The 25,551-nt window shown below is 42.5% G+C and overlaps 1 protein-coding gene across 1 annotated transcript; it reads left to right on the forward strand.

Moving 5' to 3' along the window:
- The first annotated feature begins 23,110 nt into the window (after positions 1–23,110).
- LOC145537513 (heat shock transcription factor, Y-linked-like) lies at positions 23,111–24,970 on the forward strand. The gene is made up of 2 exons (XM_081568202.1): positions 23,111–23,741; positions 24,165–24,970. The coding sequence occupies exons 1-2, from the start codon at positions 23,229–23,231 to the stop codon at positions 24,894–24,896; spliced, it is 1,245 nt and encodes a 414-aa protein (XP_081424328.1). The 5' UTR covers positions 23,111–23,228; the 3' UTR covers positions 24,897–24,970.
- Positions 24,971–25,551: the final 581 nt, after the last annotated feature.

The following is a 25,551-nucleotide window of genomic DNA, read 5'->3' on the forward strand; positions in this document are numbered from 1 at the left end:
TTTCGTCAAGAGGCTCTTTAGTTCTTCTTCACTTCCTGCCATGAGGGTTGTGTCGTATGCATATCTGAGGTTATTGATATTTCTCCCGACAATCTTGACTCCAGCTTGTGCTTCTTCCAGCTTTGACTACCTACCCTTCTATTTGCATGGCCCCAGCCTTCCCCTTCTCTGGCACTTACTTAAATGTCACCCCTCCAGAGAGGCTGTCCTGACCCAGCTATCAAAAGTGTAGAGCCCCCAGAGGCAGGAAAGGGTGTATGGTGCTCCTGGAACCAAAAGGACACTGGTATAGTTTCTACCCTGTAGGCATACAACCTCACAGTGCACGGAACTGGGGGCATTCATGTATATTCATCAAGGACTCTCTATTCACTCAGTAAAAAATTGAAGGCTGGTGACTATCTTGAGCTGGCCTTGAGTATCTTTTAGCTGTAATGAAGACGTAAACACTTGCTCACCTAACAAGATTAGACCTAGGTGTACCTTAGGTTGATTCAGTTGAGTTCAGTTCCGTTCAGTCGCTCAGTCATATCCGATTCTTTGCAACCCAATGAAGCACAGCACACCAGGCCTCCCTGCCCATCACCAACTCCCAGAGTCCACCCAAACCCAGGTACAAAGAGTCAGTGATGCCATCCACATCCATGCATGACCACTGGAAAAACCATAGCCTTGACTAGATGGTGGAGAAGGAGGTGGCACCCTACTCCAGTACTCTTGCCTGGAAAATCCCACGGATGGAGGAGCCTGGTAGGCTTCGGTCCATAGGGTTGCAAAGAGTTAGACATGGATGAGCGAACTCTTACTTTTCACTCCCATGCACTGGAGAAAGTAATGGCAATCCACTACAGTGTGCTTGCCTGCAGAATCCCAGGGACAGCAGAGGCTGGTCGGCTGCCGTCTATGGGGTCGCACAGAGCCGGGCATGCCTGATGCGACTGAGCTGCAGCAGCAGCAGACCAGACGGACGTTTGTTGACAAAGTAACATCTCTGTCTTTTAATATGCTGCCTAGGCTGCTGATAACACTCCTTCCCAGGACTAAGTGTTTTTTAATTTCATGGCTGCCATCACCATCTGCAGTGTTGTTTCAGTTGGTCCAAAAATTCATCAAGCATCCCTATCCGTCAGACCTCCTGTCCTGCCTCTTGAGAAATCTGTATACAGGTCAGGATGCAACAGTTAGAAATGGATATGGAATATCAGACTGGTTCCAAATAGGAAAAGGAGTACGTCAAGGCTTTAATTTGTCCCCCTACTTATTTAACTTGTATGCAGAGTACATCAAGAGAAACGCTGGGCTGAAGGAAGCACAAGATGGAATCAAAATTACCGGGAGAAATGTCAATAGCCTCAGATACGCAGATGACACCCCCTATATGGCAGAACCTGAAGAAGAACCTAAGAGCTTCTTGATGAAAGTGAAAGAGGAGAGTGAAACAGTTGGCTTAAAGCTCAACATTCAGAAGCCTTAGATCATGGCATCTGGTCCTATCACTTTATGGCAAACAGATGTGGAAACAGTAGAAACATTGGCTGACTTTCTTTTTCTGGACTCCAAAATCACTGAAGATGGTGACCGCAGCCATGAGATTAAAAAACGCTTACTCCTTGGAAGGAAAGTTATGACCAACCTAGACAGCATATTAAAAAGCAGTGAAGTTATTTTGCCAACAAAGTTCTGTTCAGTCAAGGCTATGGTTTTTCCAGGGGTGGTGTAAACAAGTGAGGGTTGGAGTATAAAGAGGGCCGAGCACAGAAGAATTGATGCTTTTGAACTGTGGTGTTGGAGAAGCCTCTTGAGAGTCCCTTGGTTTGCAAGGAAATCCAACCAGTCCATCCTAAAGGAGATCAGTCCTGGGTGTTCACTGGAAGGACGGATGTTGAAGCTGAAACTCCAATACTTTGGCCACCTCAGGCGAAGAGCTGATTCACTAGAAAAGACCCTGATGCTGAGAAAGATTGAGGGCGGGAGGAGAAGGGGTCGGCAGAGGATGACCTGGTTGGATGGCATTACTGACTCTATGGACATTGGCTTGGGTGGACTCCGGGAGTTGGTGATGGACAGGGAGACCTGGTGTGCTGTGGTTCACAGTGTCTTAATTCGTCATATAACACAGAGTGACTGAAGTGTATTGATGACTAAATGGTGATACGGTGAGGTGGACGGATGGATGCTTGTCTGGATGTGTGAGTGGTTGTATGGTGAGATGGAAAGTTGGATAGATGCTTAAGTGGATGAATGAGTGGCTAAATGGATGGATGAGTAATGGAATGGGTAGGTGGATAGAATGACTAATGGTTGATGGGTGATTGATAGTAATACTGCGATGGTTGGATATGTAGTTGCAAGAATGGTATAATGGTTAGATAGACAGATAGTTAAATGAAGGTAAAGAATCCCTTGAGTTAGCTGGCAAAAACACGGATCAACCTCACTGTAATCTGCTGAATTAGTTTCTTCTAATGAGTGTAAATGTTGTACTGAATGAATTGACTTCTGGCTCGAGAAGAAAGAGACTGCAGCAGAACCATCCAGGGAATCAGTCATGTGGTCCTGGATCCTCCCTGTTTTCTCATTGTTTTATAACCTAGGCACCTCGGTACACACTTTTAACCACGTGCTATCCACTCGTCCCTTCCAGCCACCATCACACCTGCTTATAGATAGAGAACAGAGTTGTAGTTGCCAAGGATGGAGGGGATAGGGATGGGCTGGGAATCTGGGGTTGGTAGATGCAAACTACTACGTTTACAGTGGATACACAACAAGGTCCTAATGGATAGCACAGGGGACAATATTCAGTATCCTGTGATAAACCGTAATGGAAAAGAATGTAAAAAAAGAATGTGTACATGTGTATAACTGAGACACTTTGCTGATTTGCAGACTGACACAGCACTGTAAATCAAGTATATTTTAACAAATTGAAAAAAAAAAACAAACCAAGAATAAAGTTCTCCTACCTTTTTTCAGCCCTACTGATAAAAGAGAAACAAAAAAAAGAAACAAATGCTTTCAAGAAAAATTCTGTTGAGAATTAACAAAGACTAAATCACTTAATAAAAAAAGAAATTGTATTTTAAAAGGCTTCCATTAGTGTCACGAATAGTAGACTCTTGAAGCTGTCCACACAGAGAGAGGTTTGGGGAGAAACAGACCTGTTCTTTATTTCTGAAATTAACTGCCTAGGTGGTCACCTACTTTTCTATTGTGATGATTGAATGTTAAAGGCTGGTGCTGACAGTCCACAGTCTGTAAATGTTTCATTCTGAATTCTGGGATGACTCAGAGCTCTCAGTGGACAAAGGCACTATCTTTCTCAATGTATAAGAGAGATAGCAATTAATGAATGTTGGATGATAGATGGATGGATGAATGGATGATGGATGGATTGGAGGGTGTTGGGTAGATGGATGGAAGGATGGATGGATGGATGGATGGATGGATGGATGGGTAGCTAAGATTCAGTGGTCCCAGGCTTCTTGCCTTCACTCTTTATCCAACAGTATCTTGCAGGCCTCTGGAATCCTCTTAGAAGTAGAGTAGCTGCACTATGCAAAACTCCCAAAGAAAAACCCTTGGCTTTCTAGAAGTGTGAGCATGACACCAGAACTTCCTGGCTAGCTCAGCAGAAGGACAGAAAATCAAAGAAGTTTTCAGGTCAAACTCCATGGATGAAGGTGTTTGTTTCACAAGGGAGTTAGAAGTCAGAGAGCTAACATGGGAATTTTTCAATGGCAAATAGCATAAGTACCATCAAAGTGGCTTTAAAAGAAATTGGCCTACTTGGCTGAAAGGTTGAGGAATGTGTGATCTCAGACCCCATGACCTCCAACACCCCAAATGCAGAATTCAAGGAGTATCTTTAAATTCTTTTAAATTCAGTCTCTTTGTCTCTATCCCTGGACACTGTTTCCTCTAACTTGACTTTATTTGTAGACAATAATCTACATGAGGTAAGAGATGTGGCAGAAATGATTAAACAAAGATTTCTATTAATTGAACATTGGTTAATTCTTAGAAGGACAAGTGCTTAGGAAAGATAGGTTAAATTTATGCTGTGAGATTAAAATGTCCTTATGGTTGAAATATTTTGAGTTTCTTCTTCCTTAGTTATTTGCAGCCCAAAGCATCCCAATATATATAACACATAATAAATAGTAGTATTATATCTCATGGACTCAGATGTCTACTTACAAAACCATTCATTCAAGTGGAGCAGATATTTTTACTACATCAGATAATAATTGAGCATCTACAATGCACTGGCAGTGTCCCAAGAACAATAGATGCATATTTGAATAAGACATGGTGCTTTCAAACAAAACAAAACAAAGTTGAGACATTTGACCACCTTAAAAAAGTTACTAAAATACATAAGTAAGGCTTCCCTGGTGCCTCAGTGGTAAAGAATCCACCTGCCAATGCAGGAAATGCCAGTTCGATATCAGGTTTGGGAAGTTACTACATGTCCAGGGGCAACTAGACCCATGCACTACAACTTACTGATCCTGTGCTCAGAGCCCAGGAGCCCCAGCTACTGAAGCCCACTTGCCCTACAGCCTGTGCTCCACAACAAGAGAAGCCACTGCAATGAGAAGCCTGTGCACCACAACTAGAGAGGAGGCCCGCATTCCCCAACTAGAGATAAGCCCTGGCAGCAATGAGACCCAGCACAGCCATAAATAGATACTATTATACAAATAAAGATATGAGACAAAAGTCAAATTGAAATTCAAATCACAGACAACAGCAAGTGTTAATCCCCCTTGATATATAAAAATCTCTTACAAATAAAGAGTAAACCAGCAACCCAAATAAAAAAAAAAAAGATCCTAGGGCATGTACACACATTTTAATATATTTGTTAAAAGTGCAACTGTTCCTTAAACTTATACAGATGTTCAAGTTCGCTCATCGTAAGAGAAATGCAAATATACTGAGATACAACTTTTCGCATCGGATTGACAAACGTTTGAATGTTTAATGACTCACAGTGCTGGTTGAGCTGTGGGGCTTCGTGCATTGCTTCTGGAAGCTGAAACTGGTACAACTCCTAAGGAGAAAAGTTGGCAATATCTATGCAATTTGTAAGTTCGACTCAGTAATTCCACTTCTGAATATCTATCGACAGATATATTTAAGTGAGCATGCATATTCTGTATAGAGTTCTTTTCTACAACACCGTCTGTAATAGCAAAGAATGAAAACAAGCCGAATATCCACCAGCAGTGGACTGATATTTATTGGCTGTGGGACTTTTTATTCGGTTGGAGTTTGGAACTTCTTCCAAATCCAGTGAGAAGACGCCTGAGAGTTTAAAGGAGGAGACGGGCATAATCCGACTTCTATTTTGAAGAATCATCCTGATCTGGGGGATGGGTACCCAAGTTTAATCATCTGTAAGAAAATATCATGAGGATAACCAATTGAGCTTGGTTCAGTACACTGTGTGTAGGGTATCACATGAGAAAATGCCTTCACGTTCCTGAGACAGCCCATAACCAGCTGTTTTTGACCAGACACCGTGCTTCCATCCTTCCCGCTGGAAACCATTCTCTCCCGACACAGATGAGGACGGACGACGTCCCCAGGTCCTGTAAAGGGCCCCTCGTGGTCCTTCCTAGCTTCTTCCGTGCCTTCCACCTTGCTTTTGATTTCTGTCACCCCAGATCTCCAAGCCCTTATAAACGGACCCATAGACAATACAGCCTGCCATTTTTACTCACAGGGATTTGGGGAAACTCCTAGGATGTGGATAGACAGACAATTCTTTCTGGGTAAAGGGAAATCTGAGTTCAGAGCGCTCCGCCATTCTGCTGCAGCGCCCACAGCACCGACGGTGGGGCCGGATCAGCACCCGTGAAGCTGTGCTCGCCAGTGACCACCAGAGGGCAGTGCGACCCCGCCATCGGCCCGAACTGCCCGCAGGGGCCACCCAAAGTTAGGCATGGAAATAGCACTGCAAGGATTCCAGAAGTATCTTCTTGGGCTGCGCCCCTGCTTTGCGGGAGTGCTTCCCTGATATTGCAGCACCTTCGAGGATCTGTTCAGGCCCCAAAGTTAAGGATTAAGTGACCTGCTGTGGTGCCTCAAGAGCCATCAGCAGCCACGACCCCGGAAGCACTTCTTGCCACACTCAGCTCGACTATAAAAGATAACTGCTCTAATGTTTAATAACACCATCGCCGTGATAGTTTAAATTGTTTGACAAAATGGTGTGTGTGTGTGGGGGGGGGGTTAATCCATAAATTCAAGATAGCAAACTATGTAGCAGTTCATTCAAGGATGACGGATAAGCCAGCTGCAACCAAATAGTGATTTTAAAACGTAACCATCAAGTATTTGGGCAACAATGTGTATTGGGGGAACTCGGACTACAGGGTGGGGGTGTCTCTTTGCCCTTATACCCTCTTCACCGCCCGACGGGTATCAGGACCGCAGAAGCCCAGCCCACCTCTCTCTCATAGCCCATGGGTTCCTATACACCACATGGTGTGGCTGAATAAGGAGCTGCACACACAAGTCTGGCTTCTACATTTATTCAACACCTGCTCTGTCCCAGGCTCCCAGCTAAGCCCTTGACTTGCATTAACTCCTTCATCGTGATCACACAGTTGCTGTCTGGAGAGGTCAGATAGCACATGGTTCAGATGTGGCCTGGGGTCAAGTCCCAGCTATTCCTTTTCCTGTTTGTGGGAACTTCACTCCCTGCACTTCAGCGTTCTCACCTGTAAAATGGGGTTGAGGTGAAAACCCACCTCACAGAAATGTTGCCAGCATTGAGCGCATTAAGACATGAACAACACTTTGTTTGAAAGCTTCCCTTTCAGTTCCTCTGCATAAGAAATGAATATTACATCAAGACCCAGTATGATATAGATACATGTGTGTGCATATTATGTGTGTAAGCTAAAATATGTTCCACAAGGCAATGCTAACCTATAATACCATGATATACCCACTTAGTTTCCATCCTGTCCTGTTTTCTATTTAAAAGATGCAAGTAACAATCTACTAAATTGACTCTAGGACCCACCGTTTAGAAAATATTGGTTTAGTAAAGGGTTCGGCAGACCATGTGGTTCTCAGAAGTCCCATTTTACAGAATGGGAAACTGAGGTCCAGAAAGTGTTGTGGCTTGCCTCTGACCCCAGCTACTGGAAGGCAGCAGAGCCCAGACTGCAACCCAGCATCTCTGATGCCTAAATTAAGGCTCTTCCACACAAGATGCAAACTGACAGCTCACAGGCCAGATCTGACCCACAGAGACATTGGCCTAATTTTCACAATAGGTTTGCAAGTTTTGTTACAATTATATAAAATGTATCATTGGAAGACATAACTCAAAATATGAATTTTCAACTTATCATTGAAAGTGGGCAATCTGGCAACACGTGGACCTATGTATGCACGTGACCAGCAGGAGCCACACCCAAACTGCCACTTCCAGCTGCTCTCCAGGTTCATTACTTTGCCACAGTCCCCACCGTGCATGGACAGAGGGTCCTGGCAAGTTTCAGTCCATGGCATCTCAAAGAGTCGGACACAACTTAGCAACTAAAAAACAACAATCACTATGCCATTTTGTGTCCCAGACACTGAGACAAACCATCAATTGCCATAGTCTGTGTTTTTTTCAGACGGGAGAAATATTTTTCAAGAAGGAAAGACAGGACTTTCCTGGTGGTCGAGTGGTTAAGAATCTGCCTGCCAGTATAGAGGACACAGGTTCGACCATTGATCTGGAAGACTTCACATGCTGTGGGACAACTAAGCCCATGAAAACTACTGAACTTGCATTCTAGAGCCCATACCCTGGAACAAGAGAAGCCACCACAAGGAGAGGCACATGCACCACAACTAGAGAAAGCTCTCTCTTGGCAACGAAGATCTGGCACAGTCCAAAATAAATATATTTTCCAAAAGAGGAAAAACAAAAGCTAAACCAAGGGACCTCCATTTCAAAACAAAAAAAGTAGATGCACAAATCTTTTCTCACATATTTAAATACAAAGAAACCACATCAATATCAACTTAACCCCAAATCTGTTTCTAGTCCCTGACTTGTTGAGCGTTTACAAACCCCATCTCAACCAATACCCTTTATCTACCGCCACCTGTTTTGCCCACCATCATGTCCCCAGCACCTGAAACTGCTCAGCCAAGAAAAAGTGCCTAATTAGAATGAACGGCTTTTATACAAAAGCTTCTCCCAATATCAGCAGGCATACAGTAATGGTGAGGAGCAGGCATTCTTTGGTCCACAGGATGGCTCAGGTCCAGCTTCTGCCATAACTAGCTGTGTGACCTGAGGTAGTTTCCTCAGTCTCTTTGGGTCTGATGCGTCCTCAGCTGCAAAATGCCTGGGATGAGGCGCTATGTACATAAGTGACCAGGAATGTGAATAACGCTGGGTAAATAAAGTTCGCTTCTCCTCCTTCATTTCATCAAGGTGAACCAAGGTGAGTACTGGTTCATATTAACGAGTCTGGTGACCAGTTAGCCTGGCCTTGGATTATCTGCAGGGCTGGGGAGGCAAAGATCTCCCACTACCATCATGGCCTGACAAGGAAACCCTGGGCCAGATGGTAACGTCAAAGATTCGATCCCCAGGCATATCTCTGTGTGAGAAATGGCTTTTCAACATGCATTCCTCTTGCTGCTCACCCTCCTGAATTGAAGAGGCTGGAGTGATGAAAATTCCATTTCCCAGACTCCCTTGCAGCCAGGGATCTGAAGCCTTTAAGGGTCCACTCATCAGCTGTGTCCATGAGACAACTGCACTTATGCAAACTTAAGAAAGGAAAAATTACTGGGGAGAGGAGTAGGGCCTCGTGATCCTGTGGCAGTGGTCCCTTGGGGCCCAGTCCTGCAGTGTGTCTTCCTGAGCCTTCCTGTGAGTCTGTAAATACTCATAACGTTATCATTCATGCCCTAGGAAATTTGAACAAAGTCACGGAGAAAGTGGAGGAGAGAGGAGCCTGAGATGCTGCAGTCCACTGGATTGCAAAGAATTGGAAAGACATACTGACTGAACAACAATCAGTCACACCCAAGAAGGGAAGCTAGATCCAGCCCATGTGTTTGGGGTATGGTACTAGTGATGAAGAAGCCACGTGCAGGAGATGCAAAAGATGTGAGTTAATCTTCTCTCTGTGTGGAGAAGATTCCCTGGAGGAGGACATGGTAACCCATTGCAGTATTTTTGCCTGGAGAATTCTATGGACAGAGGAAGCCAGAGGTGGCCTACAGTGCACAGGGCCACACAGAGTCGGACATGACTGAAGCGATTTAGGACACACACGTGCATGCACAAATTATTCTGAGAATTATTAATGAGCCTTCTATGTCAGCTGTGGGAGCAGGTTGAGAAGTGAGGTCTGAAAAGGGACTTCCGGAGCCACCAACCAGGCAAACGGAGAGGCCATAGAGTCTAGTCACCAAAGTGAGGCTGCTGAGGGCCAACAGTAGAGAAATGGAGAGGAAACCATTACCTCTGCAGCCAAGTGTCCAGTGACAGGGCGGGTGCTGATGCCCAGGAGTCAGGAGGGAGTTGTGGATGCATCCCAGACGACAGCAAGGACACGCCAGAGCCTGCAGGCATGTCTGTGCCTACTTGTCACCACATCAAAGCACAGCACCCTTGCAAGAGGAGAGACTGCTGCTCCCTTTCCACTTTCAAACCCTCTCTCAAGTTACTCTTTTGGTCAATTCTACCTCGGAACTTTTCCATACTGTCCATGGGGTTCTCAAACAAGAATACTGAAGTAGTTTGTCATTCCCTTCTCCAGTGGACCACGTCTTGTCAGAACCCCATGAACAGAAATAAAAACAGGACACTGAAGAATGAGCTCCCCAGGTCAGTAGGTGTCCAAAATGCTACTAGAGATCAGTGGAGAAATATCTTCAGAAAGAATGAAGGGAAGATGCCAAAGCAAAAACAACACCCAGTGGGGGATGAGACTGGTGATGGAAGTAAAGTCCGGTGTTGTAAACAGCAATATTGCAAAGGAACCTGGAATGTTAGGTCCCTGAATCAAGGCAAATAGGAAGTGGTCAAACAGGAGACGGCAAGAGTGACCATCGACATTTCTGGAATCGGCAAAGTAAAATGGACCTGAATGGGTGAATTTAACTCAAGTGACCATTATATCTATTACTGTGGGTAGGAATCCCTTAGAAGAAATGGAGTAGCCTTGATGGCCAACAACAGAGCCTGAAATGCAGTACTAGGATGCAATCTCCAAAAGGGCAGAACGATCTCTGTTCGTTTCCAAGCCAAACTATTCAATATCATGATAATCCAAGTCTACGCCCCAACACGTAATGCTGAAGAAGCTGAAGTTGAACGGTTCTATGAAGATCTACCCGGCTTTCTAGAGTTAACACCCCCAGAAGATGTCCTTTTCATTATAGGGGCCTGGAATGCAAAAGTAGGAAGCCAGGAAGGACCCGGAGTAACAGGCAACGTTGGCCTTATAGCACAGAATGAAGCAGGACAAAGGCTAAGCGAGTTTTGGCAAAAGATTGCACCAGTCTCAGCAGACACCCTCTTCCAGGAACACAAGAGAAGACTCTACACATGGGCATCACCAGAGGGTCAATACTGAAATCAGATTGATTATGTGCTTTGCAGCCAGAGAGGGAGAAGCTGTACAGGGTCAGCACAAACAAGACGTGGGGCTGACTGTGACTCTGATCATGAACTCCTTATTACCAATTTCAGACTTACCTTGAGGAAAGTAGGGAAAACCACTGGACCATTCAGATATGACCAAAATCAAGTCCCTGTGATTCCATTACACAGTGGAAGGGAGAAAGAGATTCAAGTGATTAGATCTCATAGAAAGAGTGCCTGAAGGACTTTGGACAGAGGTTCATGACATTGTACACGAGGCAGGGATCACGGCCATCCCCAAGGAATAGAAACGCAAAAAGGCAAAATGGTTCTCTGAGGAGGCCTTACAAACAGCTATGAAAAGATGAGAAACGGAAGGCAAAGTAGGAAAGGACAGATATACTCATTTGAATGCAGAGATCCAAAGAAAAGCGAGGAGAGGTAAGAAAGCTTTCCTCAGCGATCAATGCAAAGAAATAGTGGAAAACAATAGAATGGGAAAGACGAGAGTTCTCGTTGAGAAAATTCGAGTGACCAACTTTACACGCAGGAACTTTTCATGCAAAGAAGGGCACAATAAAGGGCAGAAATGGCATGGACCTAACAGAAGCAGAGGATATGAAGAAGAGGTGGCAAGAATACACAACATAATACAGAAAGGATCTTCAGGACCCAGATAAACATGATGATCTGATCACTCCCCTAGACCCAGACATCCTGGAATGTGAAGTCAAGTGGGCCTTCGGAAGCATCACGACAAACAAAGCTAGTGGAGGTGATGGAATTCTAGTCGAATTATTTCCAATCCTAAAAGATGATGCTGTGAAAGTGCTGCACTCAGTAGGCCAGCAAATCTTTCCACAGGACTGAAAAAGATGAGTTTTCAATCCCAAAGGAGGGCTATAGCAAATAATGCTCATCTACTGCACAATTGCACTCATCTCACATGCTAACAACTTAATGTTCAAAATTGTCCAAGCCAGGCTTCAACAGATTGTGAGCCATGAACTTCCAGATGTTAAGCTGGATTTAGAAAAGGCAGAGGAACAAGAGATCAAATTTCAAACCTCCACTGGACCAACGAAAAGCAAGCGAGTTCCAGGAAAACATCTATTTCTGCTTTGTTGACTATGCCAAAGCCTTTGTGAGCATCGCAACAAACGGTGGAAAATTCTTCAAGACATGAGAATACCAGACCACCTGATATGCCTCCTGAGACATCTGTAGGCAGGTCAAGAAGCAGCAGTTACAGCTGGACATGGAAAAACAGACTGGCTCCATATCAAGAAGGAGTACATCAAGGCTATATATTGTCACCCTGCTTATTGATCTTATATGCAGAGTACCTCATGAGACACGCTGTGCTGGAGGAAACACAAAGTGGAATCAAGATTGCCGGGAGAAATATCAATAACCTCAGATATGCCGATGACAGCACCCTTATGGCAGAAAGCATGAACAAAAGAGCCTATTGATGCAAGTGACAGAGGACATTGAAAAACTTGGCTTAAAACTGAACATTCAGAAAACTAAGATTATGGTATCTGGTCCCATCCCTTCTTGACAAATAGAAGAGGAAACAGTGACAAATAATATGTTGGTCTCCAAAATCAATACAGATGGTGATGGTAGCCACGAAATTAAGAGATGCTTGCTCCCTGGAATAAAAGGTATGAGCAGGCTAGACAGCTTATTAAAAAGCAGAGGCATTACTTTGTCAAAAAAAAAAAAAAAAAAAAAGGTCCCTCTAGTCAGTTCAGTTCAGGTCAGTTTAGTCGCTCAATCATGTCCGACTGTTTGTGACCCCATGAATCACAGCATGCCAGGCCTCCCTGTCCATTGCCAACTCCTGGAGCTCACCCAAACCCACGTCCATCGAGTCGGTGATGCCATCCAATCATCTCATCCTCAGTCGTCCCCTTCTCCTCCTGCCCGCTATCGTTCTCAATATCAGGGTCTTTCCCAATGAGTACACACTTCACACGAGGTGGCCAACGTATTGGAGTTTCAGCTTCAACCTCAGTCCTTCTAATGTACACCCAGAACTGATCTCCTTTAGGATGGACTGGTTGGATCTCCTTGCAGTCCAAGGGACTCTCAAGAGTCTTCTCCAACACCACAATTCAAAAGCATCAATTCTTTGGTGCTCAGCTTTCTTCACAGTCCAACTCTCACATCCATACATGACCACTGGAAAAACCATAGCCTTGTCTAGACGGACCTTTTTTCGCAAAGTAATGTCTCTGCCTTTTGATATTGTGGCTAGGCTGGTCATAACTTTCCCTCTAAGGAGTAAGCGTCTTTCAATTTCAGGGTGAGAGTCACCATCTTCAGTGATTCTGGAGCCCCCCAAAATAAAGTCTGACACTGTTTCCACTGTTTCCCCATCGATTTGCCATGAGGTGATGGGACCAGATGCCATGACCTTAGTTTTCTGAATGCTGAACTTTAAGCCAACTTTTTCACTCTCCTCTTTCACTTTCATCAAGAGGTGTTTTAATTCCTCTTCACTTTCTGCCATATGGGTGGTGTTATCTGCATCCCTGAGGTTATTGATATTTCTCCCAGCAATCATGACTGCAGCTTGTGCGTCTTCCAGCCCAGGGTTTCTCATGATGTACTCTGTATATAAGTTAAATAAGCAGGGGGACAATATACAGCCTCGACGTACTTCTTTTCGTATTTGGAACCAGTCTGTTTTTCCATGTCCAGTTCTAACTGTTGTTCCTGAGCTGCATACAGATTTCTCAAGAGAAAGGTCAAGTGGTCTGGTAATCCAATCTGTTTCAGAATTTTCCACAGTTTATTGTGATCCACACAGTCAAAGGGTTTGGCATAGTCAATAAAGAAGAAATAAATGTTGTTCTGGAATTTTCTTGCTTTTTTGATGATTCAGCGGACGTTGGCAATTCCATCTCATTCAGGTTTGTTCTCAATCAAATCCTTTATGATTACACAACATAAATGAGAAATAGATTAAAGGGACTAGATCTGATAGACAGAGTGCCTGATGATCTATGGACGGAAGTTCGTGACTGAAGGCCATCCCCATGGAAATGCAATGCAAAAAAAGGAAAATGGCTGTCTGAGGAGGCCTTACAAATAACTATGAAAAGAAGAGAAGTGAAAAACAAAGGACAGAATGAAAGTAATTCCCATTTGAATTAGAGCTCGAAAGAATAGCAAGGAGAGATAAGAAAGCCTTCCTCAGCGATCAATGCAAAGAAATAGAGGAAAACAACAGAATGGGAAAGATTAGAGATCTCTTCAAGAAAACTAGAGTTACCAGGGGAACACTTCATGAGCAGATGGGCTCGATAACGGACAGAAATGATAGGGACCTAGCAGAAGCAGAAGCTATTAATAAGAGGTCGCAAGAATACACAGAACTGTATATATCTATATCCATATATCTATATCTTCAAGACGCAGATAAGCACAGTGGTACGGTCACTCACCTAGAGCCAGACATCCTGGAATATGAAGTCAAGTGGGCCTTACAGAGCATCACTAGGAACAAAGCTAGTGGAGGTGCTGGAATTCCAGTTGAGCTATTTTGAAATCCTGAAGGATGATGCTGTGAACGTGCTACACTCAATACGCCAAAAATTTTGGAGAACTCCGCAGAGGCCACAGGACTGGAAAAGGTCAGTTTTCATTCCAATCCCAAAGAAAGGCAGTGCCAAAGAATGCTCAAACTACCGCACAATTGCACTCATCTCCCACGCTAGTAAATCAAGGCTCAAAATTCTCCAAGCCATGCTCCAGCAATATGTGAACTGTGAACTTCCGGATGGTGAAGCTGGTTTTAGAATAGGCAGAGGAACCGTCCAGTCGAAGCTATGGTTTTTCCAGTAGTCATGTATGGATGTCAGAGCTGGAGTAGAAAGAAAGTTGAGCACCAAAGAATTGATGCTTTGAAACTGTGATGTTGGTGAAGACCCTCGAGAGTCCTTTGGACTGCAAGGAGATCTAACCAGTCCACCCTAAACGACATCAGTCCTGCATGTTCATTGGAAGGAATGATGCTGAAGCTGTAACTCCAATAATTTGGCCACCTGATGCGAAGGACTGACTGATTAGAAAGACCACCCTTATGGCAGAAAGTGAAGAAGAACAAAAGAGCCTCTTGATGAAAGTGAAAGAGGAGAGTGAAAAAGTTGGCTTAAAGCTGAACGTTCAGAAAACTAAGATCATGGCATGTGGTCCCATCACTTCATGGGAAATAGATGGGGAAACAGTGCAAAGAGTGTCAGACTTTATTTTGCGGGGCCCCAAAAGCACTGTTGATGGTGACTGCAGCCATGAAATGAAAAGATGCTTACTGCTTGGAAGGAAGGTTATGGCCAACCTAGATAGCATATTTAAAAGCAGGGACATTACTTTGCCAACAAAAGTCCGTCTAGTCAAGGCTATGGTTTTTCCAGTCGTCATGTATGGATGTGAATTTCGGACGGTGAAAAAGCTGAGTGCCGCAGAATTGATGCTTTTGAGCTGTGGTGTTGGAGAAGACTCTTGAGTGTTCCTTGGACTGCAAGGAGATCCAGTCAATCCATTCTAAAGGAGATCAATCCTGGGTGTTCATTGGAAGGTCTGATGAGTCGGCTGAAACTGCAGTACTTTGGCCATCTCATGCGAAAAGTTGACTCATTGGAAAAGACCCTAATGCTGGGTAGGATTGAGGGCAGGAGGAGAAGGGGATGACAGAGGATGAGACGGTTGGATGGCATCACTGACTCAATGGATATGGGTTTGGGTAAACTCCGAGAGTTGGTGATGGACAGAGAGGCCTGGTGTGCTGCAATTCATGGGGTCGCAAAGACTCGGACACGATTGAAAGACTGAACTGAACTTAACTGATGTTTGGAAAGATCAAATGTGGGAGGAGAAGGGGACAACAAAGGACAGGTTGGTTGGATGGCATCACCAACTCAATGGACATGAGTTTGAGTAAACTCTGGGGCGTTGGTGATGGACTAGGAGGCCTGACTTGCAGCAATCCATGGGCTCGCAAAGACTCGGACATGACTGAAAGACTGAACTGAACTTAACTGATGCTGGGAAGGACCAAAGGTGGGAGGAGAAGGGGACAACAAAGGACAGGTTGGTTGGATGGCATCACCAACACAATGGACATGAGTTTGAGTAAACTCCGGGGTGTTGGTGATGGACAAGGAGGCCTGACTTGCAGCAGTCCATGGGCTCGCAAAGGATCGGACACAACTAAGCCACTGAACAGACTGACTGAACTCAAAATCAAAGAAAGGGATTCTGGGAAATGTAGCTCCAGACTAGGCAAATTAACACAGCGGAGCACAGAGCACTTGACTTACTAAACCCTTCTGCTTCACTTAGTAGGGGGAACTGAGCTTTGAAAAACCGACCTGACTGATAAAGAGACTTTGGACAAGTCTGCAGTGAGGAGACTTTTAGTCACTGCTTTAATTTTCCATCGTACGAATCTGCACTAGAAACAGTCTGGATGTCATTTTCCCCACCTGCCTTGCAGTCAGAACATAACCATGGGACCTAGGCTCAATCAATTAGATGCACCCAGATGGTACCCAGGCTCAGCCAATCAAATACATCCAGATGGCACTTTAGACCAATTAGGTACAGCCACATGAAATGTAGGCTTAGCCAATGGATACACTTACAGGTGAAAGCAGTGCAACTGGGTTCTGATGCATAGAATTCAATCTAGACGAGGTGGAAGGGACATAAGCCATGTCACTAGTGGCAGCCACTGTGTCTGGAGCCAGTGGTAGTGACAGTTCAGTTCAGTCACTCAGTCCAGTCCGACTCTCTGCGACCCCATGAACTGCAGCATGCCAGGCCTCCCTGTTCATCACCAACACCTGAAGTTCACCCAAACCCATGTCCATTGAGTTGGTGATGCCATCACACCATCTCATCCTCTGTCATCCCCTTCTTCTCCTGCCCTCAATCTTTCCCAGCATCAGGGTCTTCTCCAATGAGTGACAGAAGATCCTGCACTCAAACTCTATATTGTTCATGGCTGTCTCTCCAGCCATCCCTCTCAGAAATCTGAGTCACTTAATATCCTTTAATAAGTTTCTTTCCTGCTCAAAGTTACCTCTAATGAATTCTATTCTTTCCAGTAGAAAGCTGACACCCCTCTAACTTCATTTAACCATCTAGCCTCTTTCCAAAACTAGATAAAATAAGGAACAATGTCCACCCCCATGGGCAGTGGAGTCAGGGAGATGCATTTTGTCAAATTACTATGGTGCCACAGACTCTGGGCCAGTGTCACCTGTGAGGGGGTCACTGACCTGGGTTGTGAGTCGGGTAGACCCATCTGAATCCTGGCTGTGGTGCTGACTGGCCTGTTGTGTGACATTGCGCATATCACTTTCCTCATCTCGAGAACTGACTGTGCTTAGTGTTGCCTCCTGGGGATATCATAGAGACCAAAAGATTCCTCTACGGAGCAATCTCTCAACCACACAGCTCAGCATGTTGGACACACCCACACCAGTGATGATAAAAGGAAGAAGAGTGACCTTTCTTTTGCTGGATTAAAGAAAATAAATAATAATAGAGGTGGTGTCCTCATGTAGTCCAAGATGAAGATGGTCTGTGAATGCTGCAGTTTAGAAAAGTTACATGTTTTTGGTTTTATATTTTTTAGTTTTCTATTTTTTTATTATATTTATTTTAATTGGAGGCTAATTATGGTACAATATCGTAGTGGTTTTGCCATGCATTGACATGAGTCAGCCACGGGTGTACATGGGTTTCCCATCCTGAACCCCCTCACCCCAATTCCATCCCTCTGGGTCATCCCAGTGCACCAGCTCTGAGCACCCTGTCTCATGCATTGCACCTGCACTGGAGGTCTGTTTCACATATGAAAATATACAGGTTTCATATTATTCTCTGAATCCATCCCAGACTTGCCTTCTCTCACAGAGTCCAGAAGACTCTTCTATACATCTGTGTCACTTTTCCTGTCTTTCACATAGGGTTATCATCACTATCTTTCTGAATTCCATATGTGTGTGTGTGTGTGTGTGTGTGTGTGTGTGTGTGTGTGTGTGTGTTATTGGTGTTTTTCCTTCTGGCTTACATCGCTCTGTTTAATAGGGTCCAGTTTCATCCACCTCGTTAAAACTGGTTCAAATGCATTCTTTTGAATGGCTTAGTAATATTCCATTGTGTATATGTAGCACGGCTTTCTGAGCCATTCGTCTGCTGTTGTACATCTGGGTTGCTTCCGTGTCCTGGCTATTATAAACAGTGCTAGGGTGAACATTGGGGTACACGTGTCTCTTTCAATTCTGGATTCCTCGGGGTGTATGCCCAGCAGTAGGACTGCTGAGTCATATGGCAGTTCCATTTCCAGGTTTTTAAGGAATCTCCACACTGTTCTCTATAGTAGCTCTAATAGTTCACATTTCCATCAACGGTGTAAGAGGGTTCCCTTTTCTCCACACCCTCTCCAGGATTTATTGTTTGTAGACGTTTGGATAGCAGCCATTCTGACTGGTGTGAGATGGTACCACATTATGGTTTTGCTTTGCATTTCTCTGATAATGAGTGATGTTAAACATCTTTTCAAGAGTTTGTTAGCCATCTGTATGTCTTCTTTGGAGAAATGTCTGTTTAGTTCTTTGGCCCCTTTTTTGATTGGCTCGCTTATTTTTCTGGAATTGAGCTGCAGGCGTTGCTTGTATAGTTTTGAGATTAATTCATTGTCAATTGCTTCGTTTGCTATAATCTTGGCCCATTCTGAAGGCAGTCTTCTTCCCTTGCTTATAGTTTCCTTCACTGTGCAAAAGCTTTTCAGTTTATTTAGGTCCCATTGGCGTATGTTTGCTTTAATTTCCATTACTCTGGAAGGTGGGTCATAGAGGATCCTGCTGTGATTTCTGTCAGAAAGTGTTTTGCCTGTGTTTTCCTCTAGGAGTTTTCTACTTTGTGGTCTTACATTTAGATCTTTAATCCATTTTGAATTTATTTTTGTGTACGGTGCTAGAAAGTGTTCTAGTTTCCCTCTTGTACAAGTGGTTGACCAGTTTTCCCAGCACAACTTGTTAAAGAGATTGTCTTGTCTTCATTGTATATTCTTGCCTCCTCTATCAAAGATAAAGTGTCCATAGGTACGTGGCTTGGACCTCTGGGCTTGCAATTTTGATCCATTTATCTATATTTCTGTCTTTGTGCTAGAACCACGCTGTCTTGATGACTGTAGCTTTGTAGTATAGCCTGAAATCAGGCAGGGTGATTCCTCCAGGTCCATTCTTCTTTCTCAAGATTGCTTTGGCTATTCGAGGTTTTTTGTAATTCCATACAAATTGTGAAATTATTTCTTCTATTTCCCTGAAAAATACCGTTGGTGGCTTGATAGGGATTGCATTGAATCTTTAGATTGCTTTGGGTAGTATACTCATTTTCACTATATTGATTCTTTCACTCCATGAACATGGTATATTCCTCCATCTATTTGTGTCCTGTTTGACTTCTTTCACCAGTGTTTTATAGTTTTCTATATGTATATATAGGTCTTTTGTTTCTTTAGGTAGATATATTCCTCAGTATTTTATTGTTTTCATTGGAGTGGTGAATGGAATTGTTTCTTTAAGTTTTCTTTCAGTTTTCTCCTTGTTAGTGTATAGGAATGCAAGGGATTTCTGCGTGTTCATTTTGTTTCCTGCAACTTTACTATATTCATTGATTAGCTCTAGTAATTTTCTGGTGGAGTGTTTAGGATTTTCTCTGTAGAAGATCATGGCATCTGCAAACAGTGAGTGTTTTACTTCTACTTTTCCAATCCGGGTTCCTTTTATTTCTTTTTCTGCTCTGATCGCTGTGGCCAAAACTCCCAAAACTATGTTGAATAGGAGTGGTGAGAGTGGGCACCATTGTACTGATCCTTACTTTAGGGGCATTGCTTTCAATTTTTCACCATTGAGGATAATGTTTGCTGTGGGTTTGTCGTATATATCTTTTATTATGTTGAGATTTGTTCCTTCTATGCCTGCTTTCTGGAGGGTTTTGGTGATAAATGGATGTTGAATTTTGTCCAAGGGTTTCTCTGCATCTATTGAGATAATCACATGATTTTTATTTTTCAATTTGTTAATGTGGTGTATTATGTTGATTAGTTTGTGGATATTGAAGAATCCTTGCATCCCTGGGATAAAGCCCACTTGGTCATGATGTATGATCGTTTTAATATGTTGTTGGATTCTGCTTGCTAGAATTTTGTAAAGGATTTTTGCATCTATGTTCATCAGTGATATTGCCCCGTGGTTATATTTATTTATTTATTTATTTATTTTCGTGTCATCTTTGTCTGGTTTTGGTATTAGGGTGATGGTGGCCTCATAGAATGAGTTTGGAAGTTTCCCCTCCTCTGCTATTTCCTGGAAGCATTTGAGTATGATAGGTATTAGCTCTTCTCTCAATTTTTGGTAGAATCCAGCTGTGAAGCCGTCTGGTCCTGGGCTTCTGTTTGCTGGAAGATTACTGATTACCCTTTCAATTTCCGTGCTTGTGATGGGTTTGTTAGGATTTTGTTTTTCTTCCTGGTTCAGTTTTCAGAAGTTGTACTTTTCTAAGAATTTGCCCACTTCTTCCAAGTTGTCCATTTATTGGTATATAGGGGTTGATAGTAGTCTCTTATGATCCTTTGTATTTCTGTGTTGTCTGTTGTGAACTCTCCATTTTCATTTCTACTTTTGTTGATTTGGTTCTTCTCCCTTTGTTTCTTGATGAGTCCGGCTAATGGTTTGTCAATTTTATATATCTTCTCAAAGAAACAGCTTTTAGCTTTGTTGATTTTTGCTCCGGTCTCATTTGTTGCTTTTACATTTATTTCTGCTCTATTATATGATTTCTTTCCTTCTACTAAGCCTGGGGTTCTTGAATTCTTCCTTCTCTAGTTGCTTTAGGTGTAGAGTTAGGTTATTTGTTTGACTTGGTTCTTCCTTCTTGAGGTAAGCCGCTTTTGCTATGAACCTTCGCCTTTGCACTCATTCTACAGCGTCCCATAGGTTTTGGGTTGTTGCGTTTTCATTTTCATTTGTTTCTATGCATATTTTGATATCTTTTTGGATTTCCTCTGCGATTTGTTGCTTATTTAGCAGTGTGGTATTCAGCCTTCATATGTTTGAATTTTAAATAGTGTTTCTCTTGCAGTTGACATCTAGTCTCAGTGTACTGTGGTCAGAAAATATGCTTGGAATGATTTCAAGGCTTTTTGAATCTACCAAGGCCCGACTTATGGCTGAGGATGTGAACAATCCTGGAGAAGTTTCCATATGTACTTGAGAAAAAGGTGAAACCCATTGTTTGGTCAGAAATTATGCTTGGAATGATTTCAAGGTTTTTTGAATCTACCAAAGCTGGACTTATGGCCGAGGATGTGATCTGTCCTGGAGAAGTTTCCATACGTACTTGAGTAAAAGGTGAAACCCATTGTTTTGTGGTGAAATGTCGTATCGATATCAATTATGTCTAACTGGTCCATAGTATCATTTAAAGTTTGTATTTCCTTGTTAATTTTCCGTTTACTTGATCTATCCGTAGGTGTGAGTGGGGTAGTAAAGTCTTCCACTATGACTGTGTTATCGTTAATTTCCCTTTCATGCTTGTTAGCCTTTGCCTTACATATTGTGGTTCTCCTATGTTGGGTGCGTATGTATTTATAATCGTTATATCTTCTTCTCGGATTGATGTTTTGATCATTATGTAGTGTCCCTCTTTGTGTCTTTTCACAGGCTTTATTTTAAAGTCTATTTTGTCTGATATGTGTATTGCTACTCCTGATTTCTTCTGGTCTCGATTTGCTTGGAATACCTTTTTTCCAGCCCTTCACTTTCAGCCTGTATGTGCCCCTTGTTTGGAGGTGGGTCTGTTGTAGACAACATAAACAGTGGTCTTGTTTGTGTATCCTTTCAGCTAGTCTTTGCCTTTTGGTTGGGGACCTCGACCCATTTACATTTAAGGTAACTGTTGATAAGTATGATCCTGTTGCCATTTGATTTGCTGTTTGGGGTTCGAGTTTATACAACCTTTCTGTGTTTCCTGCCTAGAGAAGATCCTTTAACATTTGTTGAAGAGTGAAAAGAAGAGTTGGGAATAGATGTCTCTACAGTATCTTCATTAGTCCGAGGTAATAAGAAGAAGCATGTTAAAGCAAGGGGTGATGTGGATGATCAAAACTCTGACTTTCATCCTGAAACTTGAGGACAGAGTGTATTTTCAGCCTGCACAAGTTTAAATGTGCCATTCATACGAAAGCCTTCTACCATCCAGATAGCTGCTGAAACAAGTGCCCCAACTTGAAATGATTTCTCTTCTCCATCGTAAATATCAGTTAGACCACAGGAGCATACTGTGATACATCAATCTGCAGCTGCTTTAGGTGTTGTTGTTGTTGTTTTAATTGAAGAGAAATTGCTTTACAGAATTTTGCTGTATTCTGTCAGAATTCAAAATAAATCAACCATAGAGGCACATATATCCCCTCCCTCTGGGAGTACCCTCCCATCTCCCTCCCCATCCCACAATCTAGGTTGAGCATTTGTCATGGGATTTCACATAGCAGCTGCACTAAATCAAATGGCTCTAGTGAAAATTTTGCAGCTATGTCTACTTCTGTTTCTCCGTACCGCAACTTATGTCCATTACAGAACAGTTAGTTTGGACCGAGGGTGGAGCCTTCTACCTTTCCAGGTTGGTATGGTAATATGTCAGTCCATGACCGTCCTTTTCCTAAACTACAACAGTCAGGCAATTTAATTTTCCCAGTGCCAAAGATCCCTGATACATCTGCTGCTTCTCTTTCAAGATCCACTCATCAACCATCTTCGTTATTGGAAAACTGTCCTAATACAACTGATGTACCAAATAGGTGTTGGATTATGGAGGATACCAAAGTGTAAAATTAATGTTGGGAGATGTCAACAAATTCCTACAATTCTCTTATTTGAAGAAAAAAGTTACATATTCGTCTTCATAGGGCCAATTTCTATTTTGGAATAATTAAGAGTAAAATGAGTCTTTCTTTCCGTGCCTGACTATTTTACTCTGCATAATATAAACACTTCTGTGCAAGGTCATAAAATAAACACTACACTTGATTTCACTGAAACCCACAGTCAGTTGATTGACTTCATTGCATAGAAGTGAGCAGACCCATGTTTGGTTTGGTAACAGTCCTGAATGTTAAGAATATGTGTATAGAAGGGTGATCAATCACTTTTATTTCAGGAGCCAAGTAGACTTATTGATGTGATTTTTCTGTGTAAAAATTCTTTAGCAATGACACTTTGCAGGTTTCATGTTTTTGGTTACTGTTTATGCAAGCAGCCTTTATTTTAAGTTGATGTAGAAGTAAACACTGGTTGAACATTGCCCTTCAATTGCTAGAAGACCAGTGACTTTATGATGTCAGAGCTACTCTTCAATTGCTAGGAGACCAGTGACTTTGTGATGTCACAGCTTTTTGACTTTGAGAACCATGCTGATGGTCTTGAGAGTTTATCTCTGTACGCCAGCCAAGCAGCATTTGAAGTTGGAGTGTGTAAAGTCAGACAAATGAGAAAAGTATCTGAAGAAAGATCTCTCTGAGATGGCACACATTCCTTCAGAAATTCAAGATGTGCCTCGTAAAGATGTATCAAGTGGTTCCAAAACCTCCATTAGATCGTCTTCGTGTGATTACACACTTACTGGGGACTCAGTTTTGAGATCTATGATTGAAGAATATGCTTTTCAGGCTTTGTCTAAGGAAGCTGGGATAAAAAGGCCACACTACACATTTTCTGTCTCTGAAAGAAATGAGTGGAATGATTTTCTTTCCCTCACTTTTCCACAAAAACTCTGGACTATAGTTGAAAGTGATCAGTTTGAATCTATTTGGTGGGATGAGAGTGGCACTTCTATAGTGATCAACGAAGAACTCTTCAAGAAAGAAGTCTTGGAAAGAAAGGCCCCTTTCAGAGTATTTGAAACTGATAGTATGAAAAGTTTAGCTCACCAGCTTAACCTTTATGGGTTTACTAAAACACGACAAACTTTTCAAGGATCTGCTTCACTCCCTGACTTTCTGGAAGAAGGAAACAATGTCTCTGTTTTGAGCAAGGTAATCCAAAATTTCCACTTACTGTAAGATTAAATCAGGTGACTTAGAAAGCATGTTCACATATGTAGCAAAAACCGAATTTAAAATTGAGATAGCAAACTGTTGAACACGTTTTATTTTTTGAAGTTGAGAACAGCTGGAGGTTAAAATATTTGATACTTAATACACTCTCCTAGCAACTTGAAATCAGATACATGTCCTCAAGCTACTTTAAGTGGTATTTACTGTATATATACAACATATTTTTTAGTTGAGGAGCATACTTGTTTCTAACATGTAAGGTGTTAAAACTACTAATGGAGGTGTTGTCTTTGATTCTATTTAATTGGCATTATTAAAGGAATACATTTTTATAATTTAACTTTGCTTGTCAGTTTTACCTTAGTTTATAAAAAACTAAATAATTGTATCCTTTGATTTTAGTTACAGATCTACCATAATCCAAATTTCAAAAGAGGCTATCCCCAACTTTTAGGAAGAATGAAAAGAAGAGTTGGGATTAGCAATGTGTTTCCGAAATCTTCACTAGTTCCAGATTACGAGAAGAAGCATGTTAAAGCAAGGGTCAACATAGATGATCGTAACTCTGGTTTTCATGCTCAAACTAGTGGAGAGAGTCCATTTTCAGCTTCCACCAGTTTAAGTGTGCCTTTCCCACAAAAGACTTATACCAGCCAGATAGTCCCTAAAACAAGCGCCCTATTTCCGCGTGACTTTCCTTCCCCATCAATATCAGTTAGACAAAGAGAACAGAACGTGGTAGATCAACCTGCTGTTTTAAACCAGTTGAGCATTTTTAATTGGCACTTCCATAGCACCTACACTCAAATAAATGGCCACGTTGAGGACTTTGCTACTACCGCTACATCTACTTCTCAGAACCACATCGTATCTCCATTATGGAGCAGTTCTTTTGGACTGATGGTGGAGCCTTCTACATTTCCAGACAGGTATAGCAATATGTCAGCCCATGACAGTCCTCTTCCTAACCAGCAACAGAGAGGCAACTCAAGGTCCCCAGTGCCAACGATCGCTTATACACCCACCTCCTCTCTTTCCAGTCAATTCATCAACGATATTCCTTATGTGAAAACCATGCTAATTAAAACTGACCTATCAAATACGTATCAGCTTATGGAACCTAATGAAGATTAAAATTTACGTTGGGAGATGTCAACAAATACCCACAATTCTTGTATTTGAACAATAAAGTTACACGTTCCTCTGCACAGTTTTGTTTTCTATTTTGAAACAATGAAGAGTAAATTAAGGCTTTATTTCAATGTCTGGCTATTTCTCTGCACTCTTTTATAAACTCTTCAGTTCAAGAAAACATCCGTTAGGCATCCTAGGTAAATGGTACCTAGCCTATTGTTTCTAAGCAAGAAAATGAGAACAAAGGGAAAAGAGGTAATGGATGTAAAGTGATTTGGGAAATCATCCCTGCTGAAATGAATGGGTGTCTAAATGAGGATGGTACGGGTGAAGGAACACATACAATTAAAATCAAAACAAGTGCACCTACACAGTACGAACCTTAGTGCATTCACAGTTACATGATATTCTATTACGTATCGGTAGAGTCTTAAGATAGAGAAGGAAATGGTGCCCTGCTCCAGTATTCTTGCCTGGAGAATTCCGTGGAAAGGGGCTCCTGGTGGGCTGCTGTCCATAGGGTCGCACAGAGTTGCACACAACTGAAGTGACTTAGCAGCAGCAGAGTCTTAAGACATTAGACAGGAGATTGTCTTCATTCTAGAAATTCATTTCATACTTGAAAATATAAATATTGTAGCATGTCCAAAATTAG

The sequence above is a fragment of the Giraffa tippelskirchi genome, chromosome Y (assembly GCF_054371585.1).
Source record: "Giraffa tippelskirchi isolate mGirTip1 chromosome Y, T2T-mGirTip1v1.2.pri, whole genome shotgun sequence".
NCBI classification, from domain to species: Eukaryota; Metazoa; Chordata; class Mammalia; order Artiodactyla; family Giraffidae; genus Giraffa; species Giraffa tippelskirchi.

Bases quoted from the DNA above. Each gene is read 5' to 3' on its own strand.
- LOC145537513 (XM_081568202.1), top strand. From the start codon at position 23,229: ATGGCACACATTCCTTCAGAAATTCAAGATGTGCCTCGTAAAGATGTA. The intron at 23,742-24,164 runs GTAATCCAAAAT...CTTTGATTTTAG, and splicing joins ATGTCTCTGTTTTGAGCAAG to TTACAGATCTACCATAATCC.